The sequence below is a fragment of the Metopolophium dirhodum genome, chromosome 4 (assembly GCF_019925205.1).
Source record: "Metopolophium dirhodum isolate CAU chromosome 4, ASM1992520v1, whole genome shotgun sequence".
Lineage (NCBI taxonomy): Eukaryota > Metazoa > Arthropoda > Insecta > Hemiptera > Aphididae > Metopolophium > Metopolophium dirhodum.
This window is the reverse complement of record NC_083563.1, coordinates 29,712,375-29,739,165: the sequence shown is the minus strand read 5'-3', so window position 1 is coordinate 29,739,165 and position 26,791 is coordinate 29,712,375. Positions and strand designations below refer to the sequence as shown.

The 26,791-nt window shown below is 33.1% G+C and overlaps 2 protein-coding genes across 2 annotated transcripts in view; one reads left to right on the top strand and one right to left on the bottom strand.

Annotated features, from left to right (window-relative positions):
• The window catches only part of LOC132943990 (Kv channel-interacting protein 1-like), a 123,754-nt gene that overhangs the window by 74,439 nt on the left and 22,524 nt on the right, over positions 1-26,791 (top strand). Inside the window, exon 5 of the mRNA XM_061013191.1 lies at positions 6,484-6,699. Coding sequence (XP_060869174.1) covers positions 6,484-6,699 — 216 coding nt within the window. The remainder of the gene's footprint in view (positions 1-6,483; positions 6,700-26,791) is intronic.
• On the bottom strand, positions 16,054-18,221 carry LOC132943429 (adhesive plaque matrix protein-like). Its single transcript, XM_061012417.1, has 2 exons — positions 18,066-18,221; positions 16,054-17,195 (listed from the first exon to the last, which is right to left on the bottom strand). The coding sequence occupies exons 1-2, from the start codon at positions 18,075-18,077 to the stop codon at positions 16,302-16,304; spliced, it is 906 nt and encodes a 301-aa protein (XP_060868400.1). The 5' UTR covers positions 18,078-18,221; the 3' UTR covers positions 16,054-16,301.

Genomic DNA, 26,791 nt, shown 5'->3' with positions numbered 1-26,791 from the left:
TTTAAGTATATGTGTATAATACGGTTATTTGTTTACCATTCTACACAAAAAAAAACAATATTGATTTAGTCAAAAACTGGTATTGCGTAAAAATTTCCGAATTTCCTTATTTCTTTTTCCTTTTCCCCGTTATTATTAAGAAAAATACTGGGAATTTTCAATTTTTACCTGTAAAAATACCAACTCACTGCTCAAAATTTAAAATAATATTATTTATTATGTCCTGATGTGAAAAACGATTATGATAATTAATAAATAATTACAAAAATAGTAGGTAATATTAGTAGATATTATATTGTCATTCGCCACGTCAAGTGTAATAAGGGAAATCTCGTTGCGGGCCAAAAGTATAGTAGGTAATATTAGAGGTATCTACAAATAATGACGAAACAATCGTCTAATTGGTATAGACGATTTTGACTGTGCCCGTTATATTATGGTGTATAACAGAGAGATGTAATAATATAAACCTTTGTCAGTAGTTCCCAAAATGTGCGATGCGTCGCCCTTGGAAATCATGATGACTTTACAGGGGCGTCGCATAATATTATTTGATACAAAAATAAATTGAAATTTCTAAATTCGGCAATGATTTGCTTATGGTAAATCATCAGTTTGTGAAGAAAAAATGTCCATTCGAAAAGTGCTCCACGAGTAGAAAAACGTTGAGAACTATACTGAACGATACTATGTAGGTTATAATTTTAATTATGAACAGTTGTTTTTTTTTTTAATTCAACTGTTTGATTATAATAATTATTATAATATAATGTATATTAAAAAAAATAAATTTTATATTAATATGAACAAAAGTTCATTATTGCACATTATTTGTCAGTTGTTTTCCTTAAAATCAGAGTATAATATTATACAGGACAGGTACCTATCTAAAATGATAACAATTCCACACGAGGTAACAGCGAAATTACATTTTGAACAGTAATCGTATACACACATCGTAATCATACACTTGCATATACAAGAGTAATAAGGTTAAGGGATAATTGATTGATATAATATTGTATTAAATTACTGCACTGTCGGCTGATATTAATTGACAATTTTGATGCTTAATGTACGTATTAATAGGGGCAACTACTAGTCGGCCATTCCAAGGCGTAACATTTTTTTTAAATGTTTAGTATTATAAAAAGACGTCCGAAATGTCCAAAAACAATTATTAAAAGGAGTCACGGACCACAGTCATAAAATAAAATATATTTTTAACATAATAATATGCAAAGAGTACATAATATTATATCCTTATTATTTGTGGTGTTTGGGTCAGCTAAATATGAAATAAAAAATTAAAGGACGAACTGCTCACGGGAGAAAATTTAAAAATTATAGTTTTTACGTCTTGGTGAGGTGTGGGACTATAATTATATACACACAATAAAAATATCACTTATGATATATCTAACTAATAAAAAGAATAAATACATTATCGAACCGGAAATCCTGTATTATTATTTGAGTGCCAACAACTGGTTATATAGTATATACTATATACATTTATAGATACATAAGAAATGACAGTCTGAAAACCTGTCATAATAGGTACTTACTATGTAATTTTATTTTAATTAACGACAGTGTCGTCAAATATGTATTATCCGTAAAACCGAAGCAGTGGCCGTATAATACAGGGTAGTTCACTTTACCACCCTCCCGTTTTATTCTTTTATAAGGTATTCCAATTATTGTTTTTGGTAATTTTATGTAAAGGAACCATATTTCTTCAATTATCTTAAGCCATTTAATGAGTGATACAAACTACGATTTTTTCAAATTAAAAAATACCTTTTTACTGAAAGCTGTCAAACAATTGTTAATTGTTTTGTTTGATATACATTTATATATTTAAATCAATATTGAAAAGAGTAGATTCCGAGTTGGTAAAATTTGTATATTCAGAATAATAGATTAACATAAACTACTATAATTTTCAAAATCATCATAGCACCCGTTAATGACACCAATATTATCATGAATCTATTTTATTTAGTTCACAAAGTGTAAATATATAAATATCCCAAGGACTACAAACTGATATTTCGATGTAGATTACATTTTCAAAACATTCACCTTCTCAACAATTTGTAGGAAAAAATGGTGATTCTTATTTGGAAAAAAGAAGTTTATGTCGCCATATACAGGACACCCATTCCGTGAAATAAAAATGTAAATATTTGAAAATATGGTATCTATGCTCAAAAGTTCTCAAAATTAAAATAATAAAGTGAAAAACAATAACTAAGTTCATAGCCATGTGTACGGAAAATCGCGTTGCGTGGTATTATAATATATTATAATATAGTGACTAATATCTTCGACCAAGTGCAGATTAGTTTCGAGTATATCTTATTAGACACATGTACCTAACCATTTAAAATATATACGTATATCATGTGAAAAGGGTTTCGGACCTGCAGCAAACCGTTTGCCATATTAATTACTGTATAGTTGGTTAGCCGCGCTGCCGCCGCCGCCGCCGCAACGCCAGACTACCATTTTCCGCGGTCGAGTGACCCCGTTAAGACGGCTTATAATAAAAATACGAACTTTGGGTATCGTGGGAGAGAATGAAAACGATTCAAGGCTTCAGCGAAATTCATCAGTCCGTCATAGTGTCGAGTACAAATCGTTTTGGGGTTTGAAAGTCTATGGAAACAGTATTTTTATATTTTTTTTTTAATCCCAGTCGAACTTGTCACATGATATGCTAATTTTGGGACCCAGATCTTTGTAAACATTTTTTTTATGTTGATTCTCAGTGGAGGGATTAAATTTTATTGTGAGCTGAGCTGTAGCAACTGATTTAATATTACGTCGTGATAAAAATATGTGAGCCAATCGACGATGTCTGTTTATGTGATATAATTACGTATACTGCACTGTATTGATAAAACAAAAAAACCAAATTTATATATATTATACTGAATTACATGATATTATGTAACACAATACATCGCATATGTGCAAACCATTCTCTCATTATTATCCTTTAACGATTAAACTGTAGTTCGTGATTTTATAGTGACTGACCTATACATAAAACGCTCATTATTTCAAAAACAATTAAGGTTTTTTTAACAATTTTTAATAAATATTAATTATATTTTTAATAATTTATTGTAATTTGTTAAACAATGATTTACTTCCTAAAAAATTTTCTTTTTCTTTTTTACCGTTAACATTTATATTATCATTTTACTTGTTGAAAACAAACAACATTCACTTTTAATTCCTTATTCCAAAGCAGAGAATAGAAAATACTTCGATTTAAATAATATAAATCAATATAAATAATATAATATATTATCGATCAAAATCAAATTTTGGACTAGCAGTTTATGAGTTACAAGTATTTAAAGTTTGAGTGTAGTGGTACAGAGGTACAAGATTAAAACGTATTATATTCTTCTTTAGAATATTGAAATAAAAATCTATGTTGTCATTTTAATAGAGCGAAAACATAAAAAATATAAATAAAATATAATTTATTTCCAAAAATGTTGTCTAGTAACGATTCAAATTTATGAAAAGAAATATTTTCAAAAATGTTAGCGTTTCTAAAATAATGAGGGTCACATGTTAAATAGATCACTACGTATTTATTTCAATTATTTTAATCACGAATAAACATGGTAAACAGTGTGGCCCAATAATAATGGAATAATATAAAAAAAAAAACAATAGTTTATTGTTCAAGATTTTCAAATGTATTTAGATTTTAGGTATATTAAAGTAGGTATGTAAAGTTTTCCACAGCATCAAAGTCTATATAACGCAGTATATTATTGTTTTCGTTGTTGTCGCCAACGTCACTTTGAACTTTGTACTTCTCGTCCAAGGTTTCTCGATTGTGACGCATCTTTTTGTTTCGGGATATATTGAAAACGTCATGTCTCGTGAGCGCAACAACCATCTGTTGTTTAAACATTTCGAAAAGTTGATTATTCGTTACTAAAATGTCACAACAAATGGTTTTATGATATGCATTTTGGCCTGAACCCACGAATCAATCTCATCAAACAACCATGTTCACCTTTTCATTGTCAAAATAATATCATCAACGTCGATGTCCTCTCTTCCGTATTACAAAATTACAGACTTTGGTGCATCAAATTTCCTTTCAATCAAAACCATTGTATACAAGTTTATCCGTCAACAAAAATTAAATACGAACATGAAAGCAAATAAATTTATAGTTCTTTTAATTTAATAACAATGATATTTTAATGATTTATTTTTTATATTATTTACAACACAAATAGCTGGGTAGCATATTAGCATATACCGAGCACACAATTTATGACAGTACAAAACAATAAATGCTCAACTTTCTGATTTCACCAGCTATTGTAAATACAATTTGTCTAGTCATTCCATTAAATTGTTGTTATAATATTATCATAGGGTTTTTATTATTCACATATTTCAATATTTGCCTTAACGCTAATATAGCGTATGTTACAAAGTTACAATGACAATGATGGAAGTATTCAAAGCTTATTTGTACGTTAACAATACAACAGTGGTCGGATGTAGCTAAGGGCATCAACTTTCAAACTATCATTCTATATTTTGTTTTATGTATCACAAGAGTGCTCTTGCATTGTATTGTGATAAGACCTTTTACAATAACACTTTAACAATACGTAAAGATTATAATGAATGAAGATTGCCTTTCATTATCGTTAAATTGGTTATACATATAAAAAAAACAACTATAGTATTCTGTACATGCCAATAAATCCTACTAAATCAAAAGCTATTTTATACTCCAAGCGGCAGCCAGTTAAGTGTGAAAGTTAGTGTTACTGAAATTATGTGTGCGGTTCATTTCGGGAAACGTTTTTGTGAGTAGGTGAAAAATACCAAAGCCTGTCCCGTGTGTATAGCGATTGGAAACAGTGAGAGAGGGTATAACCACTGCAATAACTACAGATGGTCAATATTGCTTGTTACACCAGGTGTCAGTCATTGTTCGAGAGACCTTAATATTGTAAGCTTTTCCGACGTTCTGCCGTGTTACCTGTCGGGTAGACGCGTCAAAGCCTGCTCACCGAAACACTTATGGTAATGAACGTGACAAAACTTGTATAGGTACATTTTTTTTTTTTTTTAGTTTACGTGTATTCACATTTCCGATCGTGGAAGTATATTTTTTCTCTTTTATACTTAAATTACGTAACCCGTTTTCGACCAGAAGTAATTTTTTTTAGGTGTTTTGTTTTTCACCTCTCGTATGAAATTGATTACGCTACACCTAATCCGATTAAAATTATAATATTAAACGAGTCAAAAGTTTCAAGTTGATTCGATTTTTTAATTCCTTGTTTGTGATACGGCCGTATTATACGTGACTGGTACCTATACATAATTATTATTATTATTATTATTAACTATTTATTTATTTTTTAATCTGTAGAAACTGGAAAGTTAGTTTTAATATCTGCACCATGGTCTACGCTATGGCATGGCATGACAATTCACATGTCTCTATAATATTACCTACGTATATAATATAAATTTATAGCATATATCGATGGGGATAAAATTAGGTGATGGCATTTTTTTTCTAATGACTGATACGGAATTAAAGCAGCTTAACTTTACAATGATAGTTCTCATGTCTATATAGTACTCGCAGTGATCTAAATTACTATTTTCGTTCTGTACACGCTTGGATGCGTTTTGGATTTCAATCAGTTGAGTTTTATAAATATTTGTATTTTGTACGAAAAATCGTTACGTATTTTAATCGGTTGCTTTCGGAGATTACTTATCTATCGTATAAAGCGAAACGAGTGCGCACAGCGATTTCGAAATAAATCCATTATTAATACCCATCATCAGTTCGCACATAATAATCGTACATAATAATATGATCATATTACATATATTTTTTTAGATTTAAATAAGTGAAGCTCAGGACAAACGTGACCATATTACGCATAATATATTATACACCGATCGTGTGTGTCGAGCGTATCGCACGTACAATATTGTACACTATTGTTTGTATTATGTACCTATACCGTAAGGTTCAATGTCATATAAACACAATATGACATTATATGTATAGGTGACGCAAGGTAAATATATCCGTTATGTTATTATACGGAGGCGACCTCTATCTTGTGTTTGCAAACACTCGCCGCATCTCTTTGCACAACCGTCACTTTAGTTCAAAGTTTTTTATATGACATGTACACAGGAAACTATAGGGAATTCCCGCTATATATATATATTATATCGATCGACCATAACGTCCGAATATTGTGACGTGATAATATTATACAGAGTGATTATTTGATCGTAAACCACTACGCGTATAGCTCAGAAAATCCGTTGAATTTTTTTGAGAACAAATTATGATATGAAATGTATCAACGATAATATGTCTTGACAATATGATATTATACATTGTTGTCATTATAAATCTAACGTCGACGGTTTTAATTTTTTTCGCAGGACATGGTGCAGGGCCTGTGGACGCTGTCCCGGGGATCGGTGGACGACAAGCTCCGGTGGGCGTTCACGCTATATGACCTGGACGGCGACGGGCAAATTTGTCGGGACGAGATGACGCGCGTCGTGACGGCCATCTACGAACTGATGGGCAAATTTGCCGAACCGTGGCTCAAGGACGGCACGACGGTGGCCGCACACGTAGATTTCGTGTTCCAGGTGTGTTTAGAAATCAATATTTTGTTCGAAACATTTAAAAACCAATACGTATAATTCGATCTGATTAAATTATAATAGCATGTTATAAGCATACAGTGATCAATTATTTCCGGTCGAATTTTTCGCAGGCCGTAGTGCGTTTTATGTTATATTATGCAACGAATCGTTTTATTCGGTGACAACCGACTTAGTTGTACTAAGTGTACCCTCTCAAAGAATATTCCCCCCCCCCCCATTTTAACATTGGTTCCGTTTTTTTTCCGGTAGGTCCCGCGTGACAAAATGTGATATTTTACTTAAGTATTAATTATTATTAATAATACAATACTATTATGGTAACACGGCGTCTCTGATAGGCAATTTAGCTGCACAACTGCCGCGGGCTAACTTTTCAGGTGTCCATATTATACAATTATTATAGGTTATGGCTTGTTAAAATACACACAATTATTACAATCATGACGGCAATTATAATAAGCACGAGCACAGTGAAATTATTATGTAAATTACGTTGACGACGACTGAATGCAGTTTAATACGACCGAGATAAAGTCATTAAAAGTTGACAATATCGTAGAAAATTACCAACACAATTCAATCTGTATAATAAAACATAACAATAGTTCCAGCTATATTGAATAAAATCGGTGTTTTGTGCTTGGATACCGCGTTTGGCGTTGTTATTTATTCGTACAATAAATAAGACGTTAATTGTTTTCTTCCGGTGCGCCCCTTTCTGCCTTATCGGTGGCTTTCTCTCGGACCTTACGACTATTTGTACGCGCCGGAATATGGGACGAAAATTAGTACGCACGGCCGTCTTGTCTGTTTAGTAAAATAGGTCAACACCGTTTGCGGGTACGATCCAAAACTATATACATAATATTATTATGTACACTAACATTAAACAGTTCTAAGAAAACAATTCGGATATTTTCGTCAATTGTTTTGTACATCTGAATACATAATATCGTCATCGTGTAATGGCCGCTTTGTATTCGTCGTCTTAACTACCCAGCTAATCGGTTTACTTTTCTACGACATTAAGCCGAGCGCAACGGGAAATCGCCTTTAAGGTCCTAAGTTTTTGTGGCACAATAGCAATTTATTATCATTGTTATAAACAATACGAATTACAATAGCATAACGAAATCAAATACTTCGATGGGCGGAAAACACGATAAGCTCAAAAACCAGTAATTTATGGATAATCCCAGATTTTTGGACGTTAGCTAAAATACCTGAATTACCTACAGGCTACAGTAGTTCCCAGCAGTGCACCATAATAATTATAAGTACTAAGAACGTGAAAAATATATTTTCCTAATTCATGTTTTAACCATCGTAATATGCTTAATTAATTTAAAACTAATTTATAAAAAAAACCATTAAAAATATATTATATAATAGAGATGTTCCGGGTACTCGATATCATTTAAGACTCGGACAGTACTCGGTACCCGGCGTAATACCTACATTTTTAGCCGGCCCTTACTCGGTACCCGGTGAAATACTACATTTTTACTCGACTCATATCCAATGGCAAACGCTGATAATCTATTTATAAATATATACATACCAATATTAATTTACCTAAAATTCTAGGGTAAAACATTATAACTTATTTTGGTACATATTGGAATATCTGAACCGATTTACAATAGCCAGTTGATTATAAACAAATCATGTTTTTCTTCTACGAATTAAAAAATTAAATCTCGTGTTTATATTGTCTAATGTTTATGATATGGTTGATACTTGGTACTTTGATAGTAGTATAACACCCATTTTGTATATTTTATATTTCTACTCGGCCTATACTCGATACCCGGTTAGTATTAAAACGTTTACTCGGCCAATACTCGATACCCGGTTAGTATTATGAATTTTACTCGGCCAAATTCTTGATACCCGGTTAGTATAACAATTTTTACTAGGCCAGTACTCGGTACCCGGCGTAATACCAGATTTTCTACTCAGTACATCTCTATTATATAATATTTATTGTGTTATTATAATATAAATTATAAGTACGTTTAACCTCAGCGTCACAGATCGTGATCCGTGTCGGAACGTAGATCGTAGTTGAGTACGGTATCAATGAAGACGACGAAGGAATTTGAATGGGTTTTACATTCATATTTTACGGTGTCGACACTGTTATTCGAAAAATTGTACAATCATGAGATCGTTCCGTTGAGCAGATAAACACTCCACGAGAGTGCATTCGACAGTGTCTATCGCATGCGATTGTCTGTAGAGTTAAGTTGTCGCTGTCTTTCCTGCGTACATACCAACATTATAATATTATTTTCCGCCTCAAAGTAGACCGGAATACTTGTTCAAAGGCCGCAAATAGGCATATTATGACAATGTTTAATATTATTATAGTATGTGGCGGTCATTATCGTAATAATTATCTTTGGTGAAAGATTTCCGTAAAGATCGTCATTGTATAACAGTTATAGTACCGGTGTATTATATTGGGTAGATTTCGTGTTAACTGGATTTTCATTTTTTTTTTACCTTTTAACGTACCTATACGTACATTTAACCCGCTTACGCTCTATTACGATTCCTATAAATCATTATTAGTTTTTACGGAATCTTTTAATAACACGCGGATAAATGTATTTGACGGTTTACTGAAAAACGTGTCCAATGCACACATTGGAAACAAGCCAGCGTATTATCTTTGTGTAGAGTGTACCCGAAACCGTAAACCTTTAAAAACCACCGCTCATATTGTACACAGTATAAACGGTGCAATAATAGTGTTCGCTTTCGATACGTATAGTAAACCTAAAATCTCTCGATCGAACGCGTTAGGATAAAAAAAAAAATACCGATCAGATACATACTGTCTAATACGTATATAACAATATGGGTATGGGATGATTCACCGAGCATCATGATCACACCCCTTTTTTATTAAAATAATGCGTTTATTCGATTTCCGACTTTTAGCATTTTAAAGTATATTTACCTACGGACAATATTTTCATATGCTTGGATATTTTGTATCGTTTCGGGAGTGTCCAATGGTAACGCAAATTTATGTTTTCAAATTAGAACTTACCTTTTTCACTGTAAATTATTTACTAATTACTGTTAAATAGATCATCGATCATGTTAAATAGATTTTTTGAAAATGTTCATGTATCTAAATCTAAATATAAACGAATAGTTTCTGAGTTCTTTAAATATTTATTTACTATACTCAGACAATTTTCACAAATTACAAAATGTTAATACATTAAGTGGGTAGTAATAATTAAAACAATTTTCATATCATTAAGGACCCCATATATTTGAACTCATTATCATGAACTATACCATGTACCTTATATTGTATTAATATTTGGTACATAATGTTCAATAACTTGGAAACTAGGTGCTCAAAACTTGATTGCAAATACGATACTTATATATTTCTAAAAAAAAAAATGATCTTAATAATTCACAGTAAGAACTACCCGTTATCAATTTAAAAAACTAAATTTTGTATCACCACAGGCCAAGTGGCAAATAAATCTAATTAGTTGAAAATATGGTATTTAAATTGGTAACTTGAAAATTCCAAAATCACAATATGAATAAATGGATTATTATAGTAAATAGGGTGTGCATGGTTGGTGAATTTCCTTGTATATGACAGGTTTTACCTACATACATAATATATGAACTCTTAAAACTATACATATACACACAAATAATGTATAATAATATTATCCAACGTACATAACTATTAAGTATATATTATACTATATACACTGGAGTTATAGTGTAATAAAACAACAAAAAATTTAAACGGTTGCGTTTCTTTCGATTAAAAAAATAAAATGGTCCCGTGACGACGTAGTGTGCATAATAAATTTTACCTAGTTATACTGAAAATATATAACACGTGCGTGACGATAATATTCGTATTGATATAATGACTGTCCGCATCCATACAAACCATCGCTCCCCAAAACTCGACGCACTTTAAATCATATTCTACCATATTATTTTGTACTCCGAGTTTAAAGTTTTTTCATACTATGGTAAGTACGTGGTTTTCATTCAACCCTAGTTAGTTTAAATTTAATATCGATTTCGTGCTTAGAACAGTGTTTTACCCTCCTGAAATTGTAATTTTACAGACATAATAAAAATATGTATATTATATTACGTATAATAATAAGTGCGGGGTGGCCAAGCGGACTAAGGCGTCCGTTGCGATGCGCACCGTCGCCGGTTTGAACTCTGTCACGGACGGCATTTTTATTGGGGCAGTTACGGTGTTCGGAGTGAGTGGCCGCCACCTGGGCATGGCTGATACCTAAGGGTGCCCACGTGAAAATTCTGCCAAAACAAACACACACGCGTTCAAAACCTACAGTACCCTCCCTTACATTTCCACAGGCTAATGACCTCAGTTGTCAAAGCCTCAACCAAAAAAAAAAATGAAATAAAAAATAATCAGTATATGCCATATGGCATTTGTAAACGACTCATCTACGTATCCATAGGTAATAGCGCCGTTTATTGTGGTACTGATATTATACAGTATTATAATAAACAAGTTGTCCAAGTAAGTTTGGAAACAATTCTTAGGCTATTGCCGAATTTATAAAAAAAAACCAATTCGAATTTAGTATAAAATATTGTAACGTGTATTCATATATGTTTGTTAGTACCCCACGCGTCACCTACCTACCCGCTTGCACAAAATCCTGAAACCTCAGCTCAAAAATAATCGTAAACCGGAGTAATATAAATATAACTTTCTGACAGAAAATGTTCAATCCATACAAAATGATGTAGCTATATAGGTACCGAAAATAACGGTAGTTATATTATCCGAGGGAATCGATATGTCTTGTCCGAGCGTCTGAAAAATAATTATTTGCGGGCGTTAAACATCTGAATATTGATTGTTCGTCTTGTGGATACAATTCCGAGTCTAATAAATCGTCGCAAAGAGCATTGTTATACATAATTGTTACGCCTATCGTCAGGAACAAGACTAAGTGCAACCATCATTTGAACACACCGGTTGAAATCTCAGTGTTTCAGGTATAACATTATAATAAGTAGTTTATACTTTTGTCGTGGTTTTTTTTTCTGTGTCTTGTACGCGATCCTGAAATGTGCTCCGTGATGGATGAAAATAAACCAAAAAACATAGTGCTCCGGATATTAAAATCCCGTGTCATTATAAACTTTTCTAATGGCACGGGTCGTGTCTGTTTCCTATATCGACCATAGATATCATATTTGGATTTATTGGTAAACTCAAAGTTGTTAATACATTGATGTACAGTGGTGTACAAGTGTGAAATATAATAAATGTTCAGTGATGCGCAAAAATCAATGAAAAATAAAAATTAACTGAATAAAATGTTGACCGTGCTTCGAGTCGTACACCTGTGTAAAGCAAACATGTGTTCGATTTACTATACAATAAGGGTTGGTTAAAATCTAAAAAAAAATTATTGCTTTTTTTCACAATGCACTGCTGAGTGATTCAATTTTTATTATTCTTATTGCCGGTTGCTATATTAATTGGGGGTGTTGAAAACTAATTCCGACTGGCGTTGTACGAATATAAAAAAAGCTTTTTATCGACAAAATATGTTTGACATAACTCAATCGGAATAATCGTGAATATTACGATGACACTTATTTTATTATACGCTCAAGCAGCAAATCCGATGAATCAATCGGACGTGCAGGGAGGATTCTCTGGAAAAAACGTATTATTTCGATATTATTATATTATTAGTGTCGTGTCACTGCCACAAAACACGAACGACTCGCGTTTATCTGCCGCGATAAAGAATAATATATTATATTATACGCACGCCAGTCTGTAGTGTTATAATAATATATTTGCAATACGCACGACGGTGGGCGCCGACCGTAAATCTGATTCGACTTAAAAATATACATATTATGTATATACCTACATTTATTTTTTTTTCCTTTTTCTTTTTTTTTTTTTTGATCCCATCCCTCACCACACTGTTCACACTTTTTCGAGAGTGACGACGCCCCTTTTCTAATCAATGATATATGGTGTTCGTGAATTATTGGAATCTGAGCATAATAATATATTATACTCTATGTTTGATATAGCGGTGTTTGTCACGGCAAAGCGAGAACATTGGTTCTTGAACGTGTAGCAGTAAAATATATATTATGATGTAGGAAAATCATGTTTTATCGGTTTCATTCATACACTTATTATAAAGCTAGGTATGCAACATAATCAAATTTATGTGGTATTTTAAAGTTTTTATTTAACATCTAACAATTGGTTATAAAATAAAAAAGTGGGTAAGTGGATGTCGCTCTGATGTACAGTAGGTTACAAGTGGGTCACTGTAATGGATGGTGTTAAATTTGAATTCAATGATATAATATCATTGTATAAGAAAAACGATTCTGAGCGAAAACGGTCAGTCAGCCTATGATATTACGACTAAGTATATATTTGATGATATTATTGTGAATAAAGTAGTTTCTATATTTACCTATTTGCGTGGAACCTTGTTTTAAATTTTCAATCCTTAGCTATAAAAGTTTTATACATTTTAAACTACAAAATAATTATTAAATTTTAAATTTGACAAATTTTGTCAAAATTCGAACTTTAAATGCTTATAAAATTGTGACTAAGGATTTTTAATATTTTTCAAATGTCATTGTAACAATATAGTAGGAGCCTTGTATTCAATTTTCAAGCTTTTTTGCCCAACAAATAAAGTTTTATTGATATTCATAGAAAAAAAGACTAATAAAATTGGATACAAAATGTTCCTAAACAGTTCAAAACAAATCAAAATATTTTCAACATTTTATCGTGTATAGAAAATGTAAATATAAACAACCAGTGAAAATGTCATGTATATATACGTTCATTTGTTTTAGAGTTACACTAAAAACCAAAATCGATTTTTCGTAAAAATGCATGTTTTTCCTTAATTTTTATGTTGTTTCTCCCGTCGCTTTTGAAAACTATAGGGAATTTTAAATTTTGACCTCCCGATGCACCAACAATATTCACTTTCCCATCGAACAAGATACTGAAGTTGAAATCGAAGCATTATTTCGACTACTTGTCGTGTACACAGACGTACAAAAATAAAACACACATAATTGTAAAATCAATACATTCATCGTTCCACTCAGAATGTAAAATAAAAATATCACTTATTTAGAATTATATTAAATTTCGTTAAATTTTGCAACGATTTTGATTTTTCGCGTTGTAACCGTAACAATAATTCAAAGCAAAACAAAAATTAAATAACTTTTTTTAATTTTAACGTGTATAAATTTGCGAATTTGGTTCGTTAAAAATAAAATTACCATAACGAAATGCGTTTTAATTTCAATACAGACGGTTTACATCAAACAGAAAAAAATAATTTAATTAAAAAACAGGTGTACTAATTAAAAAACAAAAACCAATACAAACAAACCGAATCTGCAGTGGTACGACTACACATTGCCCATTAGTGCGGGAGAAGACGTGTTGAGCTGGTTTCGTATTAATAAAGTTGTCGTCCAGCCGCAATAACCGATGTTTTACTGTTATACGTAGTATTTCCCATTACGGGGTATAATATAATAGCATATTATACGAAAGTGAAATTTTCGAAATAGGTCTCTCGTTGCGATGTAAATTTTATTTAAAATCGAAAAAATAAACATAGTTATAGTCTTCTAGTTCGTGGTTTTGTTCATCGCGATTTGTCTTGACGACGACATATTGTGTTTCGCCGCGGTGTACATTGTGTTGTACGTTATTGGCCTGCAGACGGATTTATTTTTATGACCGTCGATGTAGTGGTCCACTCTGAAGACCGTCATTGAGCCACAACGGTCAAAGTTTCCGACCAAATAAAAATTAATACTATCCACTTGAATGTATGAAAAAAAAAAAAACTCCAGTTCGGCCCACAATGATATAATATCGAACGCAATGCGAGATTACCGTTTTGCGTTCGCCTTGTATACATAATATACATAACAATATGTAATGCATTAGTATAATGTTATGACGAGTCATACACTTAAACACATTAATGTATTATAATATATCCGCGAACGAGTGCACCGTGCACGCATATATTCTGTACGTTTACTAAGACATTTTTTAATAACGGAAAGTTTATCGTGTGCTCTTGTCTTACAACAGACTATATAGACCTAATACTTTAGGGAATACCTCCAGGGAGTATGAAATACGTAGGTACATTTTTATTTAAAACGTTTGATAACAAACGACTGTACATTTTTTCTATAACTGTCGCGTACTCGGCTTTAGATTGAAATTTACTTTCCGTCGAATGCCTTTTATTTTTAAATTTATTTTCCCGCAATTCACGTGAAAGAATCACGTTGTAAAATATACAACCGGCCACACCGAATCGCATAGAGGAATGGGAGAACCGTAGATTAGGCCAGGTACAGTGAAAAGTCTGCGCTTTAATGTATAACAAAAGCCGTCACAACGCGTTTATCCGTTACCAGACGTATGAAATGTATTTAAAAAAAACATATTACAATAGTAATATTAATAGTAATAGGTCAACGTATAGCTACATGACAATTACGGTAACAATCGATAACCGCACTCTATTATACTTGTTTAATCAACGGTACGTGAGTTATACATAATATTATATGTACCTACCCATGAATAAATGCGAGTAGGCACATAGGAGTGTATTTCGATATATAATAACGGAAATCGCTCTTGTTTTACCATGAACTAGAACTAATACCCCTTATAGGGGATATATAATATTTATGTACACAATTATACAAGGAGTTCTTAAAATACTTATATTTTCTCAAGACTTTCGAGAACATATTATTTTACATTTTTTCTGTGCTGATAACTTACCAGTATTTACTGTTTAGCTTTGAGTTAATTTTTTTTTTTTTTTGTAAATGGATAATATCTTTTAATATTATATTTACCTGCAAATCACATGGAATAAATCGTACTGTGAAACATACAACCGGCACACGTAAATTGCATCGAGAAATGAAACGTGATTCAGTGGTTTTCGATTTTTTTTTTCACGACGATGCCTTAACTTAAGTCCAAATAATTGGCGGCGACACACTTAAATTATTATTACCGAAGAATATTACCAGCTATATAAGTAACAATAAAATCATTATTTTCATTATAAAAAAATCTTTTTCGTGATACACACTATACTTATGATGTGTCACAAAACACTATTTGAAAACCACAGTCCACGGAATTATATCAGATACAATAGGAAGTCTGAAGCAGGGTAATATATATATATAAGGCATAAAAGCCAAAAATGAATATTTTCTCCGTTACTATACGTATGAAATATATTTACAAAAAACACATAATAACAATGATAATATTATAATAGTAAGAGGACGACAATGTATCACATAGTGCACCATCACAACTGCGGTGTACCACAACTGTACAATGACAACCGATAACCGCACTCGGAACGCGGTATAATCGCGGTATTATGTGTAACGATGGGGCTATAAAATTATTAAGTGGACGACGAGAGGGACGTTCGGTGAACGTTGGCAGTCGCGGCCCATCAGTAAGCGGGCTTGTATGTGGCCGGCGAGGACGACGGTGCGGCGTATCCGCCCTCCTTCTTGACGTCCGCGTTGAAACCGCTGTGGTCGTCGGCGGTGTAGTCTACGGTGCGCTTGCTGCCGTCCGCGTCCACCAGACTGTACGTGCCCTTGACGTAACCGTTGGCGTCAGCGTACTCGGTCTGGCTCTTGACGTCACCGGTGTGTGCGTCGTTCACGCTGTATTGGAAGTTGTACGGCGATGGGGACGACGGGGCGGCGGCGGCGGCGGCGTACGGCTTAGGCGCGGAGTACTGAGCCGGTTTGTAGTAAGCGGATGCGGAGTTGTACGCCGCCGGTTTGTTGTAAGCAGGCGCGGCGTGGTAAGCCGGTGCTGCTTGGTATGCGGACACGGCGTGGTAGGCCGGTGCGGTCTGGTATGCCTGGTATGCTGGTGCGGCCTGGTACGCCGAGTAAGCAGGTGCTGCTTGGTAGGCTGGGTAGGCTGGTGCGGCCGGGTATGCTGGTGCTGCCGGGTATGCTGGTGCAGCGGGGTATGCTGGTGCAGCGGGGTATGCTGGTGCTGCTGGGTATGCTGGTGCAGCTGGGTATGCCGGGTAGGCTGGTGCGGCGGGGTATGACGGGTAGGCTGGTGCGGCTGGGTAGGCCGGTGCGGCTGGGTATGCTGGGGCGGCGGGGTAGGCTGGTGCCGAATATGAAGGGTAAGCCGGAGCTGCACGATAAGCCGGGGCGGCGGAGTATCCGTGCGCCTGGTAGGACGAGTAGGCGGGTGCCGGATGTGATGAGTAGGCTGGTGCCGGGTGCGATGAGTAGGCGGGTGCAGCCGCGGGGTAAGTGGGCTCCTTGTAGACAGCCAAGGTGGTGGCCACGGCAAAAGCCGCGAATACGATCAACTGAAAAACGCGTTACGTTAAATATTATTAATGCGATCATTTTAATTGTAACATGATAATAATAATAATTAATAGTATTAATGCGTACAATGTACGGTCGAAAAATGATTCTGTTCGATTTATTTTCGTAATCGTACTAAGAAGGTATGTGATAATTATTGTATTTACCGTTCCAAAACGAGATACAAATCGTTCTGATTTTAATAATATTACGACCGATGGCATGCGTGCGAAAGAGAGAGATTGATAGGGAGAGAGTCTGTCCGCCGCGACGAGAGTAAAAGTAAATAATATAAATTAAAACGGAAACCGGTCGGGACGGCGGCGATCGGAGTGCCAGAGCGTTTAGACATTTTTTTTTTATATATTATAATATATTATATTCGTTTGCCGGCGGCGGTGTTCGCTTTGACGTCTCACGGTAGTAACCTTAACGAGATCAACGTGTTCCCGGTCGTACCATCCGGCCCGACATATAGGTACGACCGCTTTTCTGGACGACAACGTAGTGCGATAGAATAATAATAATAATAATAATAATAATATAATATGTATCGTTCCGAATTACAATTTATAACGAGTATTGAAATGATACGGCTGATTGTTGATATCCACTGAAAATCTAAACTATTATATAACAGCGGAGTGCGAGGAAAAAAGTCACGGGATCGAAACTTTTAAGAACAGATATCGTGTCATGAAAGTCGTATGGTTGTGCATTCGTGAGGTGCGGTGCAGCAACTTAGTACACACGGGTTTGAGTTTTACATTTCAGAATTGCACACGGTAGACAATCGGACCAAACAGAGTTATCATTTGAGAAGTGCGCGGCGCCGACCGATAGAAGAATAACGATGAAAAAATACTCACTGTTGCGGACATGTCGTGTGAGTGAAAATCCTCGAGCGTTTGGTGCGGTGTAGAGTAGTTGCGACGATGTTGTTGTCGGTAGTGGATGCCGTGGTCGATCGCGGTTGACTGTGATCTGTCCAACGATTCGGGCCCGGTATATATACTCGGGAATCGACCGCACTCGGAGCGAGTGGTGTGTAATGGGATCGTGTGCGTACGCGTGCGATGAGGCGAAGTGGTGGACTTAGCCAAGAGGACTTGCACGGTCGAGGGGGTTACCGTGCCGGCTTGTCCGTCCCCTCGGGCCCTACGCTATACCACGCGTGTATACTTTATACCGGGTTAGGTGTGTTGCTCTACTACATTTCCTGTACGTCTGTACGTAACACCGCATGTGTGCTGCGCCCGGTCACCGGTCTCGGGGCCTCGCGGGTATCAGACGACAAACGGCAGACCAAACCAAACGTGAGAGTAACCCGGCACAAATTATGTGTAGTAGTGCAATGTATTATATATTATACGAGTCAGGCTAGGCGTCGTGTAGGTTTTCACTTTTTTAGAACGGTCGCACATAATATTATTACAGCGGTGGTCGAGAAACGGATCTCACTCCGAACGAACACTGCAGTTCTACAGCAAAGGGTCACAGAATCAATCAGTACAGGTATTATATGCGATGGGGCACATATTGTAAACCGCTTCAAAATAACAAGTAAGAAAAGGGTTGGATATAATAACTATTATACTGTGTCATCTGCGCCAGTGGATAAATAATCTTGCAAAAGGTCGAATATATAGGTACTTCGACTGTAATAATCATCTCAATAAATACTCGATAATTAATGTTAACTGTATAAGTATTGTTTTCGTTTCACTCATATAGATTTGGAATAGAAAGCCCCATCAATATCGACTAGCGAAATAATTCCGAATAATGTGACACCGTGGTGAGTGCTGTTGTATATATTATAGTAGTCAGCTATAATTTTTATTTTTTAAAGTTAAATGTTTATTATTTTTTAACTGGTTAACACAGATATATACAAATAAATTCGTTTTCAAAATTACAAATATTCAAAAAATATAACGTACGATTCTGGTGAAATGAAATAGAGATGTAAAAAAAACTATATTGCAAAGCATTTATTGATACAATCATATTTATTCGCTCAAAATATTAGTGTCACCTACTGATCTGTTGGTAATATACATGAAACTTCTTGCCTTCCGATTTCCAACCACATTTATGAAAGAACATTTTAGTTTTCAGTTTAAAAAGCAGGTAAGTGGATATCACTCTGCTGTACAGTAGGTTACAAGTGGGTCGCCGTACAATAGATTGTATTAAATTTGAATTCAATGATATCATATCACTATATACGAAAAACGATTCTGAACGGAAACGGTTTATCAGACTGGATATTTTATATTTTACTATAGCCTGTAAGTTGAATTAATATTATAAATTACAACAAAATAACTTAAATCGTTATTTTTTTTTTATTATTCGTTTCTATGGTGATAAACAAAGCGTTCGAAATTAAAATTCCATTTTTAGCGGTTTTTTGTAATTTGTCGGTGGTTTTTCCCGTGGCATTAAATAACTATTTAGAAAATCGAAAAATGACATCTTTAAAGTACCATTTTGGTTCAATTTTCTAAAAGATAAGATACTATATGTTGAAATCGAAGCATTCCTTCTGGTAGAAATTTTGTATACATGATAAAAAAAAAAATAAACCCCATTGTAAAATCAATAGATCCATCCCTCCACTCAGAATCTAAAATAATTTGTAAAATATTGTAATTTACTATTATTTTATGTGATAATCTGACAGTTACAAATCATTTTTTTAAAAATAACCTTTTTTTTATTGCAGTTTACATGCATCTAACATTACTTATTTTTTTTCCTGGAGCAGTTTACGACACTGCATTCGTATCACACGGGGTACCTATACTCTACGTCGCAATATTAATCTTCATACAAAACTGTAAAATGGCTGGTATAGATAACTTATTAACATGATACCAAGTTTTGTTTCAGTAAAACTCCAACGAAATAGGTAAAACTTTAATATTAATTGGTGTCTGATAAATATTTATTGACCGGAAGTCATAATATACCGTAGTGCACTGCATACGCAACAACAAATCAACTCAATTTATAAGGTATTTCAAATTTTAAACAAAATAAACTTTTACAAAGTTATATTAACTATCAACTTCTAACTTGTTTATTGTGATTTTATTGATTCCGCAAAAGTGGGTTAAAATAATACCCATGGACTTGACCGAAGTTCATTGGATATAAGTGCGTTAGGTTAACTATTGTTTCAATAATTTAATAACGCACGCGGTTCGCGTAGTTCGAGGTCTAGGGATAGTCATATACTTACATACAGGGTCATTAATCAAACATGCTCATATTTTTTCTTTTATAATGCAATTATTTAAATTCTAACTGTTGGAATATTTAAATTTTAAGTATACTTAGACTTAAGACTCATATTTTCAAACACTTCGATTTTTAAGAATGTCATGTCGATAATATAAACATCTTTAAAATGAGTTGATTTTAATTGAAAAAGAGTATTTTAAAAAAAGTGGATGTCGCTCTGCTCTACAGTAGGTTACAAGTGGGTCACTGTAATGGATGGTGTTAAATATGAATTCAATGATATAATATAATTGTATAAGAAAAAGATTCTGAGCGAAAACAGTCAGTCAGCCTATGACCAAGTATATTTGATGATATTATTGTGAATAAAGTAATTTATAAATAACCTATTTACGTGGAGCCTTGTTTTCAATTTTCAATCCTTTGCTATAAAAGTTGAACATTTTATAAATTTTTAACTACAAAATAATTATTAAATTTGAAATTTTATAAATGTTATCAAAATAACTTTAAATTCTTATAAAAAAAAATTGTGCCAATGTATTTTTAATATTTTTCAACTGCTATTGTAACAATAAATCAGGAGCCTTGCATTAAATTTTCACGCTTTTTTACCCAACAAATAAAATTTTATTGATATTTATAGAAAAAGAAACTAAAAAATTGAAAACTGACAATGTCCGTAACAGCTCAATAAGAGTCAAATTGTTTTCAAAATGTTATCGTGTATAGAAAATGCTAATATAAACATTCATTGAAATTTTCAAGTCTTCAATCTTCAACAGTCATACGTTTTTTAATTACAACAAAATAAGAAAATCGTTACACGAGAAATCGAGTGAATGTCAAATGTTGTAAAAATATTAATTTCAAACGCTCATAAAAATTTAATTTGACTTTCTTGTAGACATTTTTTTTTTTGATAAAGGTAGATAAGCTTATGGATAATCTTGTATTACATTTTCAAATCTTAGATTGAAAAAGAAAAATTTTTATGAATACTCAACTCAAAATAATTTGCTAATTTTCGTGATTTTTTCGTATTTTGTCAATATTTATTTTGAACTTTAAATGCTTATAAATAAAAACTGTGACTAAGAATTTTAAATTTTTTTCATCTGCCTTTGAAACAATATAGTAAACATATAGTAGGAGCCTTGTATTAAATTGTCAAGCTTTTATACCCAACAAATAAAATTTTATTGATATTTGTAGAAAAAAAACTAAAAAAAATGGAAACTGAAAATGTCCGTAAATAGCTCAAAATATTTGGAAAATGTTAGGGTATATATAAAATGCTAATATAAACATTCGGTCAAAATTTCATGTACCTACGGTCATTTCTTTTAGAGTTATACTAAAAACCAAAATCGATTATCTTGAAAACAGATTTTGCGTAAAAATTCCCGTTTTCCTTAATTTTTCTTTTGTTTTTCATGTCACTTTTGAAAACTATTGGAAAATTTATACTTTTGACCCCCCAAAGTACCAACTAGATTCACTTTCCTATCATAAAAGGTAATGTTGATGAAAATCCAAGCACTTTTACTGTTCTAAAAAATAATGACAGACACAAAAAAAATAAAAGAAAAAAACACACATCATTGTTAAACCAATACATTCATCGCTTCGCTCAGAATCTAAAATATAAATAGTGTTACAGAAGGTATACTTAAACAATTTAAAATTCAGGATTTGAAAAATCGCGTCGGTAAAAGTGCGGTGAGCATGCTTAGTGAACCATCACGTATACATATTATATTGTGTAAACATTTTATGTTATGTAGCCACGTGGCACAAATAAGAAATTTTTTTAAATGTAATTAATGCAAATATCGTTACTAATAATAACATATCGTAGTTTCTATGCACACCGATATATATCAAAACACATACATATATTATATTAAGGTTCTAGGTGAAATTTGTTATATCTAATTATGTAAATATGTAATAATAAATCGCGTCGCACCAGTTCCGAGTCCAGTCTGTTCAAGCGCGTTCACTTATTGGGACGGTATAATATTATAATGTAGTGGCTTACATTTCAGCCGAGTGAATCTAATTTGGTTGTGTAATTGGATAAATATAATACCTATATAAGTTGTGTGTGTGTGTGTGTGTGTGTGTATCGTACTTTGAGTCATTTACATACACAATTGAGACGATGCGACGCGCTATACCGTAACGTCTCTCGCACAGTAGGTGCCTACATAATAATATAACATAATAATATATACATTTCGTGTATATCGTATAATATAGTATGATATTATTACAATACATTTGGATCGCGGAATATGTAATTTGATCGCGTGCCGCGTCTTGTTCGTCTTTATAACACTCAGTTTTAATCGTAAAATCATAGCCATACATTATAGTAATAATTACATAAATAATGTGCTTCAGTCCACGTCATTAAACGAACACTTCGATTCGACGCCTAATTTAGATTATAATTTTTAACTCATCAGGGTTCTAACGCGGTAAATCATAAATTATACGATTTCAAATCGTCGCGTATAAACGCACACCTCCGCGTAATATCGTATCAACAAACCGCATGACCGCGTGTTGTTCATCGTCGATTAAAACTGGACCGTTTTGTAGGATGATCGACTACCCGGGGAACAGCTTCCGAAAGCCACCTCGACGACCATTTAGGGCAAGTTCCACCGGCTATGACCCACGGGAATCCGTGAACCTTTCAATTGGTCTTTTACCGCCCTCCAGGCCTCGACCAGCCAACATTCGTTTACTCGGCTAAAACTTCTTTTAATTATAAAACACTCGAATCGTAGTGCTTGACCCTCGGAATGTACACTCCACGTCTATGACGGAATGGCCACTCAGGCCGTAAACGTCTGGGCCGAGTGAGGGGGCGATCGCCTAGACGACGGTTTTCTCGACACTTTCCTGTCTTCGTTTTAAATTCGCCGTTCGGTCCTATGGACGTGTAATATAAGTACATTAATAATTAGGACTGTCATTTTGATATTTTGACAAGCTAAAAAAAAATGTTTTTAATATTGTATTTCAACGATATAGAAATAATTATTATTTAGTGTAGGTACTGCTTGTTAATACTTAATTTTAAGTTGATGTTTCTTGTCTCACCCTGCAATTAAAATAATATTTTTTTTTTACAACGACATTATTTAGCAATTGAATAACAAACATTTTCAATGCTAATTTCACAATTTGCAAACTAAAATCTTAAAGTCTAAAGCTAAAAGCAGTTTATGCATAACAACAAATTTACTAGAATGGGTTCCAGAGATAAATGTCCACACCCACATCACTTAAATGTATTTAAACATATTTATATCTTGGTTCCCATATAAACGTGGGTAGAAATAATCCCTACATATTCTTATAATCTGTTCACCAAGAAAATTTTAAATCAATGATTTCAAATCTGATGGGAGGAAAAATAAAAATTGCGGGGGAGTCATCACAGGGTAAATTGTTTTTAAATGATTTACATAAACAGAAGAAAAAATGAATAATTAATAATGGCCTGTGTATTGCTAGATACTCGTAATGTTCGTTTGGGTACCTAACAAAGACATTAACAATGTCAATATTTCATGTTTTTTATTATAATTATAATTACCTTTATAAATTTTATGTTTTCAACTATTAGTTTTTACTTTTTTAAAAAATATTTAATGATTATGGGTGGACACATGAGATTGAATATCTGTATGAATGACATGGAAAAAAAGGTTGGTAAACACCTTAAAATATAGTTTAAATTTTGAGAATTTGTATATTGGGTTTTCATTATATTTTATTATATACGCATTATTTCATCCAAAAATTCAATGTAAAAATTAAATATTATAATAAGCCTACGATATTTTGTCTATATTTCACACATTTATATACTTAAAAATATCAATGTTCATACAACAGAAAAAAAATCCAATCTTTCTATTTATTAATAGTCTATTTAGCTATCTATAATTTGATTAAATTTTAAAGTCTTTAGAAACCCATCGCATTTAAAGAACTCAGCTTAGCTTTTCATAGTAGCACGTGCAAACTAATATTGTGGAACCTTTGAAACCTTCGGATGCCGTTCCGCATTTTGCGATCTTGCGTTTTGAAGGGACATTTCAGGAATTCGAAGTTCGCTGAATAAAAGCAGATGGTATACCTGAGAGAAATTTGCATTTCTCGATGACGCATGTAATATATTTAATATATTATATAAACCTATATTAAAATCATAATAATCGTTTGTGTGTAGATCATGATGAACGATGACAGTACAATAATCGATCATTGTAATAAGTAATAACACTAAAAATATGCTAGCGAAATATAATTACTATTATTATTGTTTGTTATTTTTCTAAAGTTTTCTCAAGTCTTAAAATAGTCATTATTAATAGTTATTATAGAAGGACAGAACATTGAAGTACAAATAATACGTATAAGATACTTATAAATTAATTAAAAAAAATATTGACTTGAGAAATTTTTAAGAGGCACCAATTCTAGAATATCTAAACTTTTAATGCTATACTACCAACACTATAAGTCATTGTAATAACATCTATATTAGTGTATGTTTATTTTAAACAATCATTGGCCGTTGGTCGTCGGTAAATTGATGGATTTTAAAACTTTGTCTTAAATAATTAGCGTATATAAGATCACCAAGAACAGTATAATATTTATACCTAAACCATTATGCACTCAAAATATTAAAAGTCCTTGACTTAAGCTACATATTTTACTGGCAAGGAATTCCGAGAACTAACTGGAATATTTATTTTACTTTAATAGGTTAATACCATAAATAACTAAATATCTGTGGGCAAAATCGATTTTACAATTTACAAATTACATACATTTCAAAGGTTCCATAACTACGAGTCACGCCAGATGTCACTGTAGATATCAATATTATATAAGTAAAATTAATTTCTTACTTTTAACTCTAGTATTCATCTAGATTAAGTGAATATGAACTAAGGTCTATGACACAATTATTGCATTACCAGAATCAATTATTTCTAATTTGTTGTGATTGATACTGAATCTATCGCCTTTTCGTCAAAAGTATATCGTGTAGATGTCATCAACTTCAACTCAATTTCAAACAGGCAGTATAGTACAAATTCAAAATTGATAATCAATCTAATTAATAATAAATTATCGTCAACTTTGTTTTTCGAGATTCAATGAACGCGAGTGGTTTGTCCGATAACAAAACAACATTATTCAATTTAAACAGATTTAGACATTACCTTTGGTCAAAAAGTTTTTCAAGTAATGCCGAAAAAACATTTAGAAAACGTCTAGTACGACAGTAGAATTTACTAGAAAATGACCGCTGGTCTCTATGAACACGAGGTAAACAAATAAATGCTAAATGCGAAATCAATAACGACTCATGTCGTGTCATGACGTGGCCAGTTTATGTACAATAGCTGTAAGTATGTATGTACCTACTATATATTATCTTAATACTTAATACTGTGGTGCCGAAGAATAATTACAATTCGCCATTTCATCCGTATCATTTGCAGTGTTTGTGGAGTTTTTTGCACGTACTGTTTTTATGTATTATTCAAGTGTTTTAAATAGGTCATACATTATTAATTTATCTCTACCCTAACCTTGAACAAATTATGTGTATATTTGGATTTTGTTAATAGAGACGATGATCGACGGTAATCCGCAAATAGTTTACCTACTCATCTATGATTTACTAAACAACGCTTCTTGGTAATCTCACCAGAGGATTTGTGTGACGTTTGAGATAGTAATATCGTCCGATAATAATTAATAATGATCTAATTTCTCGAAAGGACCGATTCGACAATCTAAAATTACGACGTTTAAATCGCTCGTTCGCACTCGTATGGCAATTTCTATTCCGGTTTACACCGTGCATTCTACACTCGAAAACTGACGGCTGTAGACGAACAAATTGTGTATTGTTTAAGCCGATCACTCCAATGGCCCAACCTACTTCTTAACTACTTCGATTTTTCACGTCTTAGCGTTTCCAAAATTCACAGGAATACAAACGAAACGTTATATTATATTAAAACCTACCTAATACTTAGTAATACTGAAAGGTTGTAAAATTAAAGAACTGTGTGCCGTATATAGTTTCAAAATTCAAAACGAATTCACAAGTCGTATTATTTGAAAACAGTGAATTGTGCCGAAAACAATGACAATTCTTCTCACTATAAACGTGTAGTACGCGTGGAGAAGGTGTAATTAATTTATTTTAGCATTCATTTAGTAAGCTCGACGCGTTTTCCATAATTTAATTCTATCGAATAACCGCGAGGCATTAAAAAATATTTTGTTATTT